Below are 15,853 nucleotides of genomic sequence, written 5' to 3'. Positions count from 1 at the left end.
GCACTCGAAACTGCCAATTTAAAGGGAATTACAAGTTAATTATATATTTTTGCAAATAAGAGAAAATTCTAGTTTAGTGCTTGTACTTTTACCTATTCTTTTATTTGCCGTCCTAGTCAAAAATGCTATTCTTTCTTTCATTAAATATAATTTTATAACTAATATATATATATATATATATATATATATATATATATATATATATACGGTAGTAAAATTAGTTTTCATAAAAAGTCATTACCAATAATGCTATTTATTAAAAAAAGTAAGGTTATGTATGCACAAATATATATGATTAGAGCATCAATATCAATTATCATATTAAAAATTTTATTCTAAATTTTAAATAAGATAACTAAAAATTCTTTACATCGGTTATCCCATCCAATTTAGGAAATGAACCTCTATCATAAAAATAAAATAATATTTTTTTTAATCGCTCCCCTTCCGTTCAATCTTTTCAATCTCTCTCCTTTCACTCATTCTATAGTATAATAATAAAAAATATAAGAAAAAGAAAAAATAATAAAACAATTAAGATGATGGAAATTTTAAAATATTTGATATTATCTGCAGTGAATGATTATCTAAATTTAATAAAATTAATTATTTATCTTAAATTTTATATATAGTAACAGAGAAACTGATGTGAATATTTTTAAAAAGATAAAATGCCCCTTTAAACTAAAATGCTCAATTACTATTTTAAATTATCTTTTAAAAATAAAGTGTTATTGAAAAATAAAATCTCAAAGGCACTTAAAATAGAGTAAAGTCACTTGAATAAAAAAAAATCAAAATATGGTTATTTCTATTCTATAGTTATAGGGGCAAAATATAATATTTTGAGTACAACGGGCCAAACAAAAATTAGAAGAAATGCGGAGGCAAAATGAAATTTTCTTTCATAGGTTATATATAATTAAGAATAGATTGAGCTACCCGATTTCGTACCTGCTCTGGAGATGATCCGATCCTCGTCGAACCCGATGGCCCACAAGAAGTATCCACGGAGTCCGATCCCACGCGCGTACTCCGCCTTCCTCGTCGCCGACCACGAATCGTCGTAGCTGATCCACGTCTCGCCGGCGAACGAGTACGTCGCCACCTTCGCCTCGTCGTGCACCACTGTCGCCCTGTTCTTCCCGTTGAACTCCACCACCTCCGACAACGTCAGCACCCCGGCGTCCCCCGGCCCCACGCCCCTCGCCGGCGCGCCGATCCCGTGTTCTTCTCCGTCAGTCAGGTTGTAGGTCCTCCCGTAGAGCGGGACGCCCATCACCAACTTCTCCGCCGGCATCCCGGCGGATAGCCACGTGGCCAGCCCGTAGCTCGCGCTCAAGTCGCTCTGCGCGTCGAAGAGGCCCGAGTGCGCGCCGGTGGCCGTTGCGTCCCAATTGCCGTGCAGGTCGTAGGCCATGACGTTGACCCAGTCGAGCTCCGCCGCCATTTCCGCCGCTGGGTACGAAACAGGGTACGCCTCTACCGTCTTACCCGGGGCAGTGGCAGAGTAATGCACCGCCGCCGTGAGGAGGAGGCACCTCCCGGCCGCCCCGGCCTCACGCCGCAACTCGGAAAACAGAGCAACGTAGTCGGACATCTCCTGGGGACTCTGCGGGTACTCCCAGTCGATATCGACGCCGTCGAGGCCGTACTCCCCCGCCACCGCGACGGCGGAGGCTGCGAAGGCGGAGCGGGCGGAGGCATTCGCGGCGATCCTGGCGAAGTTGGCGGAGGCGATGGCGCTGGCGCCGCCGACAGAGAGGATAGCCTTGACAGGGGAAACATGGCCGTGGGCGGCGGCGGCGAAGAGCGGCAGCGCCAGGGAGTCGTTGGCGGTGAGGGCCACGCAGGCGGTGGCAGGGTCGACTTGGACGAAGGCGTAGTAGACGTGAGTGAGAAGGGAGAGGGCGGCGTCCGACGGAGGCGAGACGGCGGATCCAAACGCCGGCCAGTAGCCGGCTTTGACGGCGGCCGAGGAGGGAGGAGACGAGGCCATGGAGTGGGTAAGCCTGGCCGCGAATGGAACAGAGTCAGCAAAGAAGCCATGGAAGAAGAAGAAGAGGAGGAAGAAAGCAGTGCTCTTTCTGGAATCCATGGCCGGTTTCTTTATTTCTCCTGCAACTCGATCGAATTGGAAGGATAGTCAGGGAGATCACCAGATTTTATATGATTTTAAAACCCAGAGAATTTAGAGTATTTAAAGGCGATGGACTAGATTTTGGTCGGACGGCCATAGATTCGGTTCCGACACGTGGCTTTACCTGGTTGGATTGAGATCATCCTGCCGGCTTGGTTGAGATGAACTAAACAAAAATGCAGAAGGAATGTTTCCATTGAAAGTTGATGAACTAAAATAGAAATGAGGGCAAATGCCCGTAGTGATTCATCCTCCTTTAGATAGTATGAGATCGTTTTTCTCTAGTAAACTAAAATATAAATTTTTCCACGGATTGTCAAAGTCCATACTCTATGGATTCATATTTGTTCTAATAAATCTTAATCAAAATATCTCATTAGATATTTGATAAAAATCTTTTCATGTAAAAAGTCTCTACGATTAGACAAATACCCTCATAGTTTATCTTATTTAAGAGTGTGGGACTGTTTGGAAGTTGGAAGAGACCGTTAAAATGACGACTTCACCTTTAGTTTTTTTTATTACAATGAACTAAATAGAAAATATATTTGGATAAAAATTAAAAGGCACCCTAAAGTATACAAATCATGAAAAGCGCGCATCTTAAAAAATAAAATAAAATAAATCAAATAGACCATCGTCAGAAATTTTATTCCTAAAATACCTCACATCTAATTGTGTTATAGCAACTAAGTCCCTTTGGGACGGATAATTGGCTAGCGCATGATATTATGAGGTCTAGGGTCAAATCTCGACTAGTAGTTGAGTGTTTGTCCTTCACTATGTGTTATTCAACTATCCAAGACTAATAGTCATCCTGATTTACTTTTTTTTGTGTTAACTTGAGGACGGGTTGTAAAGGTGCTAGGGATGAGCAAATCGTCTTTTTACCATTTTATTATAGCAACTACTAATAACTACTATAACTATTTTTAAAATGATTTTAGGAATTAAGATTTATAATTTAGGGTTATCTATAACCATTTTAAAATAATTTTGATTAATTTAAAAATAATTTTAATGAAATTGAAATAATTTTAGCTACATTGATGAAGAGAATTTTGATATAATAATTTGTGTAATAAATTTGATTAAAATAAATAATCAATTTATGTCTTTATATATTGAACTACAAGTAACTACTATACAATTATAATTAAATCTTAAAACTTTAAACCCTATTATATCAAAACTCTATCAAGTTTGTCAAAAATATATGTAGTAGTTACTATCTATATATACAATCATATTAAAAATAAAAAATAACATTATAACAACTAGCTAATAATTGCTGCATTGTAGCATACCAATAAGAGCATCCACACCAACTTCCCTATCCAATTACATAATTTAGGGTAAAAAAGTTACTTTATTAAATTTGGATATCCACTTTTCAATACATCATATATCAGCTTCCCTATTTCTTCTCTCTCCTCTATAAGGTAGCTGATGTAAAGATTTTTTTAGCTACCCTATCCAAAATTTAAGGTAAAATCTTTGAATAGGGTATTTGATGTGGATGTTCTTACTACAACGTCGAGATTGTCTAAAAATAATTTTTTTTTATTGAATACTCTTTTGATTTTTTTATTTATTTTATAAAAAGAGCACAATCGCACCCTTTTAATTCTTGCCTAAGACAGTTTCTACTGAATTAGTTTCAATATAAAAAGGTAACTTGATTAGAGGTGTAAATGAGTCAAGCCGCTCGTGAGATATTCGAAGCTCGATTCGATAAAAGTTCGTTTGAACTCGTTTAACGAGATTCGTTAAGAAAAACAAACCAAATTCAAGTTTCATAATATTCGACTCGTTAGTTCGTGAATATATTTGTTAAGTTCATGAATCAATTTTTAAATAAAAAAATAATATTTTTGATATTGAATTTATAGATTTTACACTCTAACTTATGAAACATATAGACAAATATATTAAATTTATTTATTAGAATAAAATTATAAATTTTAACAAGAATATTATAATTTTTTAAAAATATATAATTTAATTTTTAATGAATATTTAAATTTATAATTTATATTTATTAAGCTCGTTTAGACTTAATAAAAACTCGAATAAGCTCGTGAGGCATGAATATATTCGTTAAATAAAATTCGAGCTACTCGATTATAAACGAACGAAACTCAAACATTCAAAAATTCGGCTCGACTCGGCTCGGCTCGATTACACCCCTAAACTTGATTAGCCGAAAAAATAGAACAAGAAAATTTTGCAAATTAATTTTAAACTATGTATTAATACATCCTCAAATGGTATAATCTTGTGATTATGCAAAATTAACAACAGTGTATCGTATCGATATCACCGAAATGTCTCTGTACAATAGGGTAGGTGTCTCGACCCATTGCCGAAGAAATCGACTAAATTTAGCATTGGGCTGCTACCTCACAAAATAAACAGAAATTGAACTGAGATCAATCTTAATGACCTTCAATTGAGTTTCAGTGAAGCTTCTACTATGAACAATAACTGCGAGTAACAATTTCTATCTGGGAACTCAAAACATGGCACTCAACCTAGTTTTTAAATTGTTCTCGAATGAAAATTTTGATATTATGTGCTCGGCACTAGTGACTTTGCTCTTTGTTGGATGTTACTGAGTAGGCTCAGGTTTACAGCTTGAGAATCTCGGCGCAGATTCCAGGTCTCTACCACAGAGAGCAACTCTTTAATAAGAGTTGTTTCCGCGTTTGTCTTCTCGTCTGAAATCAGCCGTTCCGTCGCAGTATGGCCCTTCTGGTTATCATTCTCGAAATCGTTAGACTTCTTGGCGGCCTTTTGAAGCACTGACAATGGTAATCCTGAATTGGAAATGAAATAGTAATTGCAATATAGGAATTTAGTTCATCATTCTAAGGCTACTACCTAGCTATAAACTGTGAAAATGGAGGCATCTGAAGAGAGAATTTACCCGCTAAACGAGCAACATTAACACCGTAACTCTTGGGACATGAACCGGGCGTTAACCTGTAAAGAAAAGTAACTTCTTCCACGCCTTCAACCATGCCGACTTGGCAAGCCATATGGCATATTGAAACCTACATGCATATAACATGACTCAAAAGCTGTTGACAAAAAGATGAACAATTTGTAGGTTTACCTTAGTAGTCTTCTGATATTCTAGTGTCAATCGGTGATAATGAGTAGAAAACAGTCCGCGACATTGCACTACATTGACAAGATACTCGAGAACAGATGCCCTGCAAATTAAATACCGATTGTAAGAAAATGTGACCAATGGCTGGGTTTAGGAAGATGCTGGCAGACTATTTCACAACCTGATGGTCAGTGTTGCATAGTGCTTATAGGAAGACACTAATGGTGCTGTCTTGAACATGTTGGTGCCATGGCACAGCCACGTGACATGCCAACAGGCGATATGTTCATTCACAAGGAAATTTCTATCAACGGAGTAGGAAAAAGAACTTAAATAGAAGTGGCACTCACGCAATAGCTTGCCCATCGGAAGTTGATGAGCCCCTCCCAAGCTCATCTAGTGCTACAAGAGAATTTTGAGTAGCATACGACTGCAACAAAGATATACACTAAGCCTCAACTCATATAAACAAGTCAAAAGAAACAATTCCATAGTCTAAATTATAAACTATTAAGAATAATGTCAAGATTTTCCTAGACAATCTCACCAGTACGCCAGCAGTTTCTGAAAGTTCCGTCAAAAATGTACTTTGCCCTGCCATAATATTATCTCTAGCACCCATTCGAACGAAGATGCGGTCAACAGGCGAGAGCTGAAAACTTTCTGCAGGAACATCTGCCCCTAGCTGGGGAAAATGACTGGATGTGATCATGTTGGAAATGGAGAGAGTAAAAGGACTAGTTAAGAATCTTACCTGGGCCAAAACTATAGCTAAACAAACTTGGCGAAGAAGTGTTGATTTACCACCCATATTTGGACCTGTGAGAAGGATAAATCTAGGTTCTATGCCACCAATTCTTACATCATTTGGAACAAAAGAACCCATTCCTAAGACATCGCTCCGAAGAACAGGATGTCCAAGACCTCTAGCAGACAAATATGGTTCATTTTCAAGACAAGCTTCTCTGATGATGGGCCGACACGTTGGTCCCTCGTAGTAATTGCTTGCAATTGCCACACTAATTAAAACATCTAGCTCTGTCCATGTAAACAGCATTTGTTAGTTGACAAATAGAGAAAATAAACTGCAGAAACTAGATCTGTTTATCTTTTTGTTAACTTTAAAATGAGGATACTCTATAATAATGAACACAAAGACAGGGCACTAGCTCAGATTGACATTGGAGCATATATGAAAATTGACCCATATGGGCCAGTGCCCAGTGGGATGAGTTCACAAAGGGAAAACAAATAAGGTAGGCATTGGAATTTGGACTGTGGGCAGGGGATGAGATTGTGCTTGAAGAGAAGACATAAAGGCTCATCATGGGGGTTCACCAACAATTTTCTCGAGTTGCTCCTTCATAGAAGGTTTCAACCATTCATTATCTCATAGAAATATCAAATGATTGAACAAATTACTCCATCAAATAAGGTTTAGAAAGAGCTAAAGAAAAGCTAACAAAAATCCTATTAGATCGAGACTTCAAAACAATATAAACTGCTCCAAGTGCAATAAAAAAATGCGTAACTTCTACCGAACTATCCAGCAAGGCAACGATTTATGAATGTAAAGCAATTGACTATCTTCGCAGCATGCAGATGTAAGAAAATAGAACAAATTGTAAACTATATGATGGCAGATGAGTATATTGTCAGCTGAAAGATGTGTATTCATGAGTTACATATAAAAAAGCACAAAGCACAGGCAAACCAATAGAGGCATACAAACACCTGCTGTTACGAATACCAACTGCCTCCATTTGGTATGATGTTCACTAAATTGTCCAATTAGCCTCTGGAGAATGCCTTTAAGTGCTGACTCTTTCTCTGCCTCAGCTTGAGAGAGTTCTGCTAACAATTTTTTTATTTTTGGTGTCCAATACCGGAAATACCCCTATGCATTAAGTACAAAATTATTCAAAACCTTGTTAGTTTCTTCTTCATGGAAATAAATTGATAGATTATATGAATTTTCCTACAGAATATTTAAGAAAACAGATACAATACACCATATCACCATAGAGGTTTAAATTGAACATTCTTTAAACCTTGGTTGTGACAGTTAAACAATACGCACATTAGGTGGGATTTGCCTACAAAACAAGACTCAGGGATGGGCTAATAATACAATAGATAGCTGAAGTGGCAGAAACCAAAAGCACAAAGATCTTTGTGTGATTTTTCGAACCAAAATGTCCTTTTGATTCAGTTTCTTAAGAATGATTATAGCATTAGTAGCACCAGCATCTTATAAGTAGCAATGCGGGACTATTGTATGAACAACAATTTTCGTGAGACACTTCAAATCATTACTAAACGAACTTTGGGGACAAAAAAAGTTCAATTAGTAAAAGCACTATACTATACTAGCATGCAAGCCAATCATCAACCAAAACTAGTCAGTTATATTTATTGATTGTGGCAAACTCATGTTTCAATGCAACAAGATTTTTGACAAACAAACCTGATAAACAAAAAATAAGTCAGGAAGCAAGTTTTCAACAAAATCACTACTGGAGCAAGAGACAATACAAAGATATTAATAAAAGAAAATTCTCACTACAGCATCTGATTAGTTCATATTTCAAGATAAAGTTAATTAAATTTGAATAAAAGCAGGAAAAAGTCAAAGTTCTACAAAGTTTGAACGACATATCTTGTTGGTTATATCATTAGCTGAAGATAAAGAATCTAATGTACCTTTTTTGATGACTGCATCTCATATTCCATTGGAATAGCTCCTCCTAAACTCTCAGGTACCTCAAGAAGGTATGAATCTTTCCCAATTGTAACATAATTTATCTATAAGAAATTATAGTCTAATCATTTAAGAAAGGTACAAGTGCATTAATGCTCAAACAAGAGCAACCAGATCAATGTAGAACATACCTCTGAATTTCCTAGTGTCTTACGTTGTTCCTTCAAATATTTGGCCAAGTTAGATTCAATTTCCTTAATCCTCTGACAAGCAGCATCATACTCACAATCACCTCCAGCATGAGGAATAACACGCCCAGAGCTGTTAGCTTCTGACCAATCAAAAGCATCCTTGAAATACTCTATCACTGGAGACATGTCAGGTAGGCCTTTCCCTGCATAGCCATTAGATTTCAGGCATGGAATTTTAGCAAGAAGATTTCAAACATTACAAGACACACCTGGAGTCAATAAATGATGAAGCAAAGTAGATTCTGTCATGGTCAATATACTGTACAGAGAAGAACAGGCTTGGATCATTGTTTCACATCCACGAAGGGAAGCAATAAATTCTTGAAGCTGTTTCTTTGATGCGTCCTCATAAAGAATAACTCTATTGGCATTCCTTCCATGAGCCTCACTACAGATTCATTGAACGAACAATTAAGAATTGGGTATAGGATATAGAGGCAATCAGAATAGTCCTCTCCAGGTAAACAACAGACAGATGATGTTTGGTGGAGATCAGATGATTGATAGAATCACCTGACTAGTGATCAAATGTCATATGATCACAATAGTCATTGGTGAAATTTTGTTTAATATGCATTAAGCAGTGATCTATATAAGTATTGGATATAGACAAGGAATGAAATGTCGTTCCGTGCTGCCCGGCACGGCGATTTTTACCGTTCCGTCGGACGGCTGAAACTGACACAGGAGGCGTCCCCGTCTCAGCGGCGCTAGAGGAGACACGGGACGCCTCCGACGGCGCCAAAAGCGTCCCACGACACCTTCGGCACCGAAGGCATTGCCTAAAGCGTCCAATGACCCTGTCGACGCTGTCGGACGCATCCAGCGGCCCTTCCGGCGCCGCCAGACACCCCACCATGGGGAATTTTTCTTTTTCAATAATTAATTATTTTATTTAATTAATTTAAACAAAGACTTTTATAAATTCTAATTAAATTATCTTAATAAATATATAAAAATATTTAAAATTAAAATAAATTTAATAAATTTCATTAATTAATATTCTAAAAAATAATATTTTAAATTTTATTTAAAATTTTTAAAAATATATAATAATTCTTAATTATATTCTAATATTTTTTTATTATTTTAAATTTCATTTAAATTTTTTAAAAAATTCTTTAAAAATTCTAAATAAATTCGAATTTTTTTAAAAAAAATCTAATAAATTATATTTATATTCTGATTTTTTTTTATTATTTTAAAGTTTTTTACTTGATATTTTTTACTATTTAAAATATATATTATTTAATTAATAGTTAATTAAATGAATACATAATTAATTTATATAATTATTATTATACATAAAGTAATATCTTGTATTAATTTATATACTTATTATTATAGATACATTCATTTTAATTTGAATTATTGATATATCAATTCTATTTAAATAAAATTATTTTTAATTATTTTTTCTAATAATATTAAATTATTTAATAATTGAGAACTTATAATAAATCAATATACAACTTATTTTTATATTACCATAAACATATTTATCTTATAATTACTATATATAAATAATTGTATCGGTACGGCACGATACGATACCGAAATCGTATCGTTCCGATCTGAGACCGAAACTTCGACACGGATCGAAATTTTAAACCTTGACTCTTATTACATCATCTCACCAAATTGCCAAGTGCCAACCATTCCTCCAAGTGCCTGCAAGGAATTCTGAAAGCCATAGAACAATAGCTATTATGTGTACTATCCTACTTTGTACATGAGCACACAAAAATTTAGGTCCATCCAGTTCAGCAAACAAGTGCAAATAAATAGGTCCATAAAGCTGCAAGACACAGATTCCTCAATCAGGTGCCAAAAAAGACAAGGACTTTCTTTTTTTTCTTAGCAGTTTCCAAGAGTTAAATCGTTGAGCATTAAAAACTGGATCCTACTCCAGTACTAGAAATATACAAACATGTAACTGACAAAGTACACAATGATCAAGAAAAATAATCTAATTATTGAAAAAACAAATCCCACAAGCTGATAAAAAAAGAAACATATCAGTCAGATAATAAGATTTACCAACTCGAGAATAGGCGTGAAAGTAAACGCTCCATATCTGGAAGTCTTGAAAGTTCTTTTCGGAAATCAAGAGCGGATGCACAACCAGCACCCTGATATGCACACACAAGATTAGACTTGAAAACTCCTAAGAAATTTAAGATGTAAGTTATTAGGCCCTCACTATTTCATTGGATGTCTGGTAACATAAAGATGAAAGAGAAAGAATGATACTAAAGCTGGACAAAAAGGTATCCTATCACCCCAGCACGACCAAACCTACCAAGTTCTTTCGGAATTTTGAGTTGAATTCCATTTCTTAAAAAGAAAAACAATTCCAAATCAATTTTTAATTCTTTGTTAGAAAAATCAACTTGCTTCTTTGCTATATAATAATCATATATACTGTGAATCAAATGTAAAATTATATATAGCCTTATGTGTACCCACACTTCATACGATCCTATGTGGATGTGGAAATCACATGTCCTAACCTCCTACTTTTCAGGAGAAAGAATTTCAATCATTTGTATCACTATCTTCCCATTTTGCATACATGAATATTAAAGGCACTAGAATATGATCAACTGCAGTAGAGATAATTTCCTTAATATATTCCAGCAACATCAAGCTCACCTTGAAGCATGCTATAGCATCTTGACGTTCTTCAATTGATTTTGTGCTATAAAGTGGCCTCGCAAGCCATCCTTTAAGTAACCTTTTTCCAAATGCTGTAACACAATGATCCAGTTGGGCAAATAGTGTTCTACATTCAAATGAAAATCATCTCAGATAGAATTATGTGACAACTGAAAACACAAGGAGAAGCATGCAAGTACCCTCGAAGGCCTCCATTACTGTTCTCCAGTATCTCAAGGTTTTCAAGGGCAGCTGCATCAAGCATCATATATGACTTTTGGAGTTTATTCAAGAAAGCCAAGCATGGAAGTCGCTCAAATTTAGCACACTTAAGCAATTTTTCATCTAGAAAAGCTTGCCGTAAGTAAAAAAGGCAGCCACCAAGAGCCGAAAGAGCACATGAACCATCATTGCCAGAATTCACTAGTTCAATTAATATATCTGGAAGCTCACCCGTACTATCCCCTCCATTATTAGAAGTGACAATACTTTTTGATGATGAAGAAAGCGCTGATAGGCTATAATACTTCCTGACCTCATTAACAGTTTTTTCAGCGTCCAAGAACTCTACAGAAGGCTTTAAATCATTAACTAATGGATTTCGTGTATTATTCCTTATGACTCTTTCAGTCTCTAGGCTGAGTGTCCTTGAAGGTTTTATGACTTCTACAGGCCTCAATTCAGACAACATTGACCGCAACCAAGACCGTTCTATATCGTCTTCAAACTACAATAGAAGATTTTGTATTATAAGAATGAGCTTAATAAGTAAAAAATATAAATAGAAAACAGAAAGAAGACAATCATTTTTCCGGTGAGTAGAGAGATAACAGAACTTAAAGATCACAAGAATAACGTACTTGTCCAATCATGAACTTGCTTGTGGAAACATCAACAAAGCAAAGACCTAGAATAACACCTCCTTTACCAGCGTCATCAAGAATTTTGCAATTTTCAGTGACTGATAAAATATAAGATGTATCAGGATTTGTCATAAGTGATTCTCCTTCAGTCAGTGTGCCTTGTGAAACTACTGCACATATTTCACGTTTGACAACCTTCAAGAGTTAAAAAAAAAAAGAATATAAGTTCATTTGCAAAATCCTAATGAATTCAATATTAACTATTTCAAATGATTCACATTAGTTATTCAAGTAACTAATGGAATGCACATGGTCATTTCCTGTGTGCTTCTAATATACTAAAAAGTCAGCAAAGCTATGTGATTGAAACTATAAAGTTCTATTGAAAATCATCCAACCTTGTCCTTCGAACCCATCTGTTTACGGCGAAGTTCAAGTTGTTCTGGAGTCTCTGTTTGCTCCACAACAAGTACACGGAAACCCTGATAAACAGAAATGCATCAATTATTCCATAAGTTCAAATCATTCTTGTGTTTCCTTGAAAAAAATATCCCCATAACATGATGAAAAATTGAAAATTTTATAAACACCAGGGAACCAAAACCTTTCTAGCCAATTTCTCCAAATTCGAGGAATAGTTCTTCTCTGGAAACCCACAATGAGGTTGTTCCCCCTAAAAGACAGAAGTAGGAAATAAGGCAACGAGTTATCATTAACAAATAATCAAGCTTATTAAAGTTCAAAAATATCATTGATAAAAATTATAAATGTAACAATTTCAGACATACAAGTGCAGTATGTTATACTCCAAGCTACAAATATGTGACCATGGTAAAAATACTATGAAAGGGCATTTCATGTTGTTGCTTCCAATTTTAATTCTCTAGTTCTTATTGATGTTTATAGTGTTTCAAATTGGGGATAAGGCCTTGGTATTATACATATAAATTATGTATAGTTAGCTTGTGTTCCCTTCCTTTCCATAATCTCTTATCCCCTGGTCCTCTTAATATTTGTCTTCTAGCTTGGACAACAAGAACCTGGTGAAGAAAATCAAGAAAGTGGATGCTATCATCTCCATCAATAGCTTCCAACAGTGAAAGGATGAAACCAAGATCACACACATCAAGGTTTTCTTTAACTGAACCTAACAAATTATTAAAAATGGCAGCATTGACAAGAGAATACAGATTACCAAAAGAGGCAGTATTGGCAATAAAAGATACAATCTGAGCTAACCTAGACAAGAAAAAGGAAAGGTTGAGTACCTTCATATATTGCAAATCAAGTTCTCGAACGCCAATATGAGCATCCATCTCAAACAATTCATAGAACTTCCCCATCTGATAATAAAAATATGTCATGATCAGCTTCAAATGAGTTGAGAATAGAAGATTAAGCTTCCTAGTGCATCATATTCTATCATGAGCGCAAATCTAGTAAATGCTAATACCTTGAAGAATAAAACCTTATCCATATGCTTTGACTTGAATTCCCACCATTGCCTCTATAAAACAAGCATAATAACCAACACAAAAATAACAAAAGAAATTTACAACTAAAGGCCACAGAAACAGAACAACACCTGTCCACCTGACAAGGTCTTCAAAAATTCAGGTGGCAAATAAAGAGTTTTTGGATCATAGTTTTCATCTCCAGGACGTCTCCTTTTAGCATCCATACGCCCTCTATTATAAAAGAATAAATATGTTGATTTCACCTATCAAAAAAAAAAAACTGAAGAAGTTCTAGCAAAAACACTTCATAGATAGCATTAAGCTCAATCCAAGGACAGCTATTTTATCATTTTTTTAATGCAACAATCTTGCATTGCAACAGATCCAAGTATGCACACCAAGTCTGTGGACCTCAATTATGAAATTATTATGCTTATGTAAGTCCTACATAGATTCTTCCATAAGTTAACCTCATGCTTGAAACCCTGATCATATATAAACTGTGAACAAATCTTATTCATGACATATGTAATGTTTAGTATCTGGTAATTACAGGATATATATGCAAGTAAGTCCTTAACTCCTTGGTTTATAAAAGGAGGGGGAAAAACATCTTGTTACGTGATATGTGTGTTAGTTTGCACAAGGTTTGTTGTGGCAATGTAGATTATAAGGTAAAATTGATGACAATATAAGAGACTCTTCCGTGTGATCATGGGCTTCAGTAATTTTGCTGAAAGACAATTTGTGACTCTAAATCTGATCTTATTTCTTGTTTTTTTATCTTTATCTTCTTTGTTGTTCTTTTCTTACTTTCCTGATATAATATTGCACCCCTAATAACTGGTAGGCAGTACAATGATCATAACACAAGCTTGGCTCTAGTTGAGCTGGATAAAATTCTTTAATAAAAAATCTTAAACATGATCTTTGGCTCAATATGTATCTAGCTAGATTCAATCTCATTTACTTAATATGCAAGGTTTAAAATGGTCAAGCTCAAATTGACACATTTGTATAAATAAATAAATAAGTTGTTTCAAATGAACAAAGTGAAATGGCCAATCAATTAAACTGTATGTTTGTTTGACATGGGTATGGTGAATATATATCATAAGCCGTTGTTTATTAGAAATATCAATCCTACCTAGACTAGCTGAACTGAAATTATGAGTTCATCATCAGAGTCACCCACATCATAAAAAAAATTAATAATAAATAAAATCAAACAAAAACCAGCTTGCTTTGACAATGTAAAAGCAAGCAACACATAATCAAATCAAACTTCCTTTGCATAGGCTCTGGAGTGAGGAAAAAAGAAAACTTACACCCGCAAGAATCTGAACTTCTCTGCTTCTCGTCTCTCAAACCGTTCGGCTACTTCAGAAGTTAGAATGTTGTTAATAGCAGTCTGGATTTGTGCCCCTGAATGACAAATTCTTCATCACAACCCAAATCAAACTCGGAAAGAGTTGTATACTAGTCGGAGAAAGCATTTATATACAACCACGAGTAACAATTGGATGACAAGATCAGATATGGAAATGCTCTTGAAGCGGAGTGAATCCAAGTTATCACTGTAATTTGCATGAAACCTATCGAACTTTTCCTACCAATTACTTACTCTTATCACTAGTCAAGGGTGAGCAAAAGGAAGTAATTTCCGCTGCGCATGGGGAGGATTTATTCATAATCTTCCCTCCATTTCCACCAAAATTTAATTTTTTAGTACAATCTAAGCTTTCAACGTCCATCTTCTTCCTTTTCTTTGAACCTGTAGATGTCCTGGACCGGCCACTCGAGTTCACCACAACCACGTCGTCCTCATCCTCCAATTCCACCTCATCTGAGTCATCTTCCTCTGAGTCCTTTCCCCCAACCTTTCTCCATTCCTCGTCTCCACTAGAATCCTCCTCGCCAACCCCATCCTCCACATTCCCTGAGTTACAATCCTTCTCCACCGTGCACGACAACCGCCTCAGCCTACGGAGCCTTCTTGGCGGCTCCTCCTCCACCCACTCAAACTTCTCTCTGCTAAGATCAAGCGTCTCATCCTCTCCGTCATCATACAGGACCAGGTGCTTCCCTTGCAAAGCATCGTAGGAAGAGACCCTCCCTTCGTACCAGACCTTGTCAAGGGGCCAGAAGACTTTGATCCGCCTACCGACCACATCCTCCGTGAAGCCACTCTTGGCGGCAGAGGGAGGAGTGTTGACACCGGGAGAGGAGGAAGGGGAGATCACGAGCCGCGGCTTCTTCTCCTTGGGTTGGGACGGAGAGGGATCGGCACTTGGGCTGGGATTAGGGCTTCGCTTGGAAGCGTGGCCGGGAGAGAAGAAGGTGGTGATCTGGCTCTGCTTCCGAACAAGCGGCGAGCGACCGCTAAGGCGGCGGGAAGGCACCATTAGCGGCGGAGATCGAACGCTTCGGAGAGAGACGACGAGGGCTTTTGAGCGCGAGGTCGAGACTCGAGAGACAAAGCGGCGAGAATCAGAGAAGGGGAAAAGGCGGGAATCCACGAGCGCTTGTCCACGTGAGCGGCCCGGACGCTACTTCTCGACGGCGGCACGAAACTCGCGATTACGCTGTGTTTACCGCCGTGGAATAAAAGGAGACGAGATAGAAGGAGTGGAGCTAAAACTATTGGCGAGAAATGAATGCGCATGCC

At 36.6% G+C, this 15,853-nt stretch overlaps 2 protein-coding genes across 4 annotated transcripts; both read right to left on the bottom strand.

The window, feature by feature from the left end:
• Positions 1 to 922: 922 nt before the first annotated feature.
• On the bottom strand, positions 923 to 2,145 carry LOC121999792 (class V chitinase CHIT5-like). Its single transcript, XM_042554425.1, has one exon. It carries the CDS (start codon positions 2,096 to 2,098, stop codon positions 923 to 925), a length of 1,176 nt encoding a protein of 391 aa, XP_042410359.1. The 5' UTR covers positions 2,099 to 2,145.
• Positions 2,146 to 4,400: 2,255 nt separating this feature from the next.
• On the bottom strand, positions 4,401 to 15,760 carry LOC122002955 (DNA mismatch repair protein MSH6). 3 transcript variants are annotated; one of them, XM_042558360.1, is made up of 21 exons: positions 14,810 to 15,759; positions 14,514 to 14,610; positions 13,314 to 13,416; positions 13,182 to 13,235; positions 12,997 to 13,071; positions 12,333 to 12,401; positions 12,127 to 12,210; positions 11,726 to 11,923; positions 11,066 to 11,592; positions 10,863 to 10,992; positions 10,248 to 10,339; positions 8,417 to 8,595; positions 8,148 to 8,350; positions 7,959 to 8,060; positions 6,990 to 7,152; positions 6,010 to 6,293; positions 5,803 to 5,940; positions 5,606 to 5,685; positions 5,259 to 5,358; positions 5,070 to 5,196; positions 4,401 to 4,959 (listed from the first exon to the last, which is right to left on the bottom strand). In XM_042558360.1, the coding sequence occupies exons 1-21, from the start codon at positions 15,588 to 15,590 to the stop codon at positions 4,712 to 4,714; spliced, it is 3,834 nt and encodes a 1,277-aa protein (XP_042414294.1). In that variant the 5' UTR covers positions 15,591 to 15,759; the 3' UTR covers positions 4,401 to 4,711. The 3 variants fall into 3 exon arrangements, 2 of the variants coding, with proteins under 2 accessions (XP_042414294.1, XP_042414295.1); XR_006117752.1 differs by lacking the exon at positions 4,401 to 4,959 and adding an exon at positions 5,437 to 5,482 and having other exon boundaries at positions 5,154 to 5,196; positions 14,810 to 15,760; XM_042558361.1 differs by lacking the exons at positions 4,401 to 4,959; positions 5,070 to 5,196 and adding an exon at positions 5,437 to 5,486 and having other exon boundaries at positions 5,257 to 5,358; positions 14,810 to 15,760.
• Positions 15,761 to 15,853: the final 93 nt, after the last annotated feature.

This window comes from Zingiber officinale, chromosome 7A (genome assembly GCF_018446385.1).
Source record: "Zingiber officinale cultivar Zhangliang chromosome 7A, Zo_v1.1, whole genome shotgun sequence".
Lineage (NCBI taxonomy): Eukaryota > Viridiplantae > Streptophyta > Magnoliopsida > Zingiberales > Zingiberaceae > Zingiber > Zingiber officinale.
The sequence above is the reverse complement of the archived record's forward strand: the minus strand, read 5'-3'. Positions and strand labels throughout refer to the sequence as shown.

Excerpts from the sequence above, each read along its gene's own strand:
- LOC121999792 (XM_042554425.1), bottom strand. The coding sequence starts at position 2,098 with ATGGATTCCAGAAAGAGCACTGCTTTCTTCCTCCTCTTCTTCTTCTTC.
- LOC122002955 (XM_042558360.1), bottom strand. The coding sequence starts at position 15,590 with ATGGTGCCTTCCCGCCGCCTTAGCGGTCGCTCGCCGCTTGTTCGGAAG. Across the intron at positions 10,340-10,862 it reads ATGCTATAGCATGCTTCAAG|GGTGCTGGTTGTGCATCCGC; the intron begins GTGAGCTTGATG and ends TGTGCATATCAG. Across the intron at positions 8,061-8,147 it reads AGACACTAGGAAATTCAGAG|ATAAATTATGTTACAATTGG; the intron begins GTATGTTCTACA and ends AATTTCTTATAG.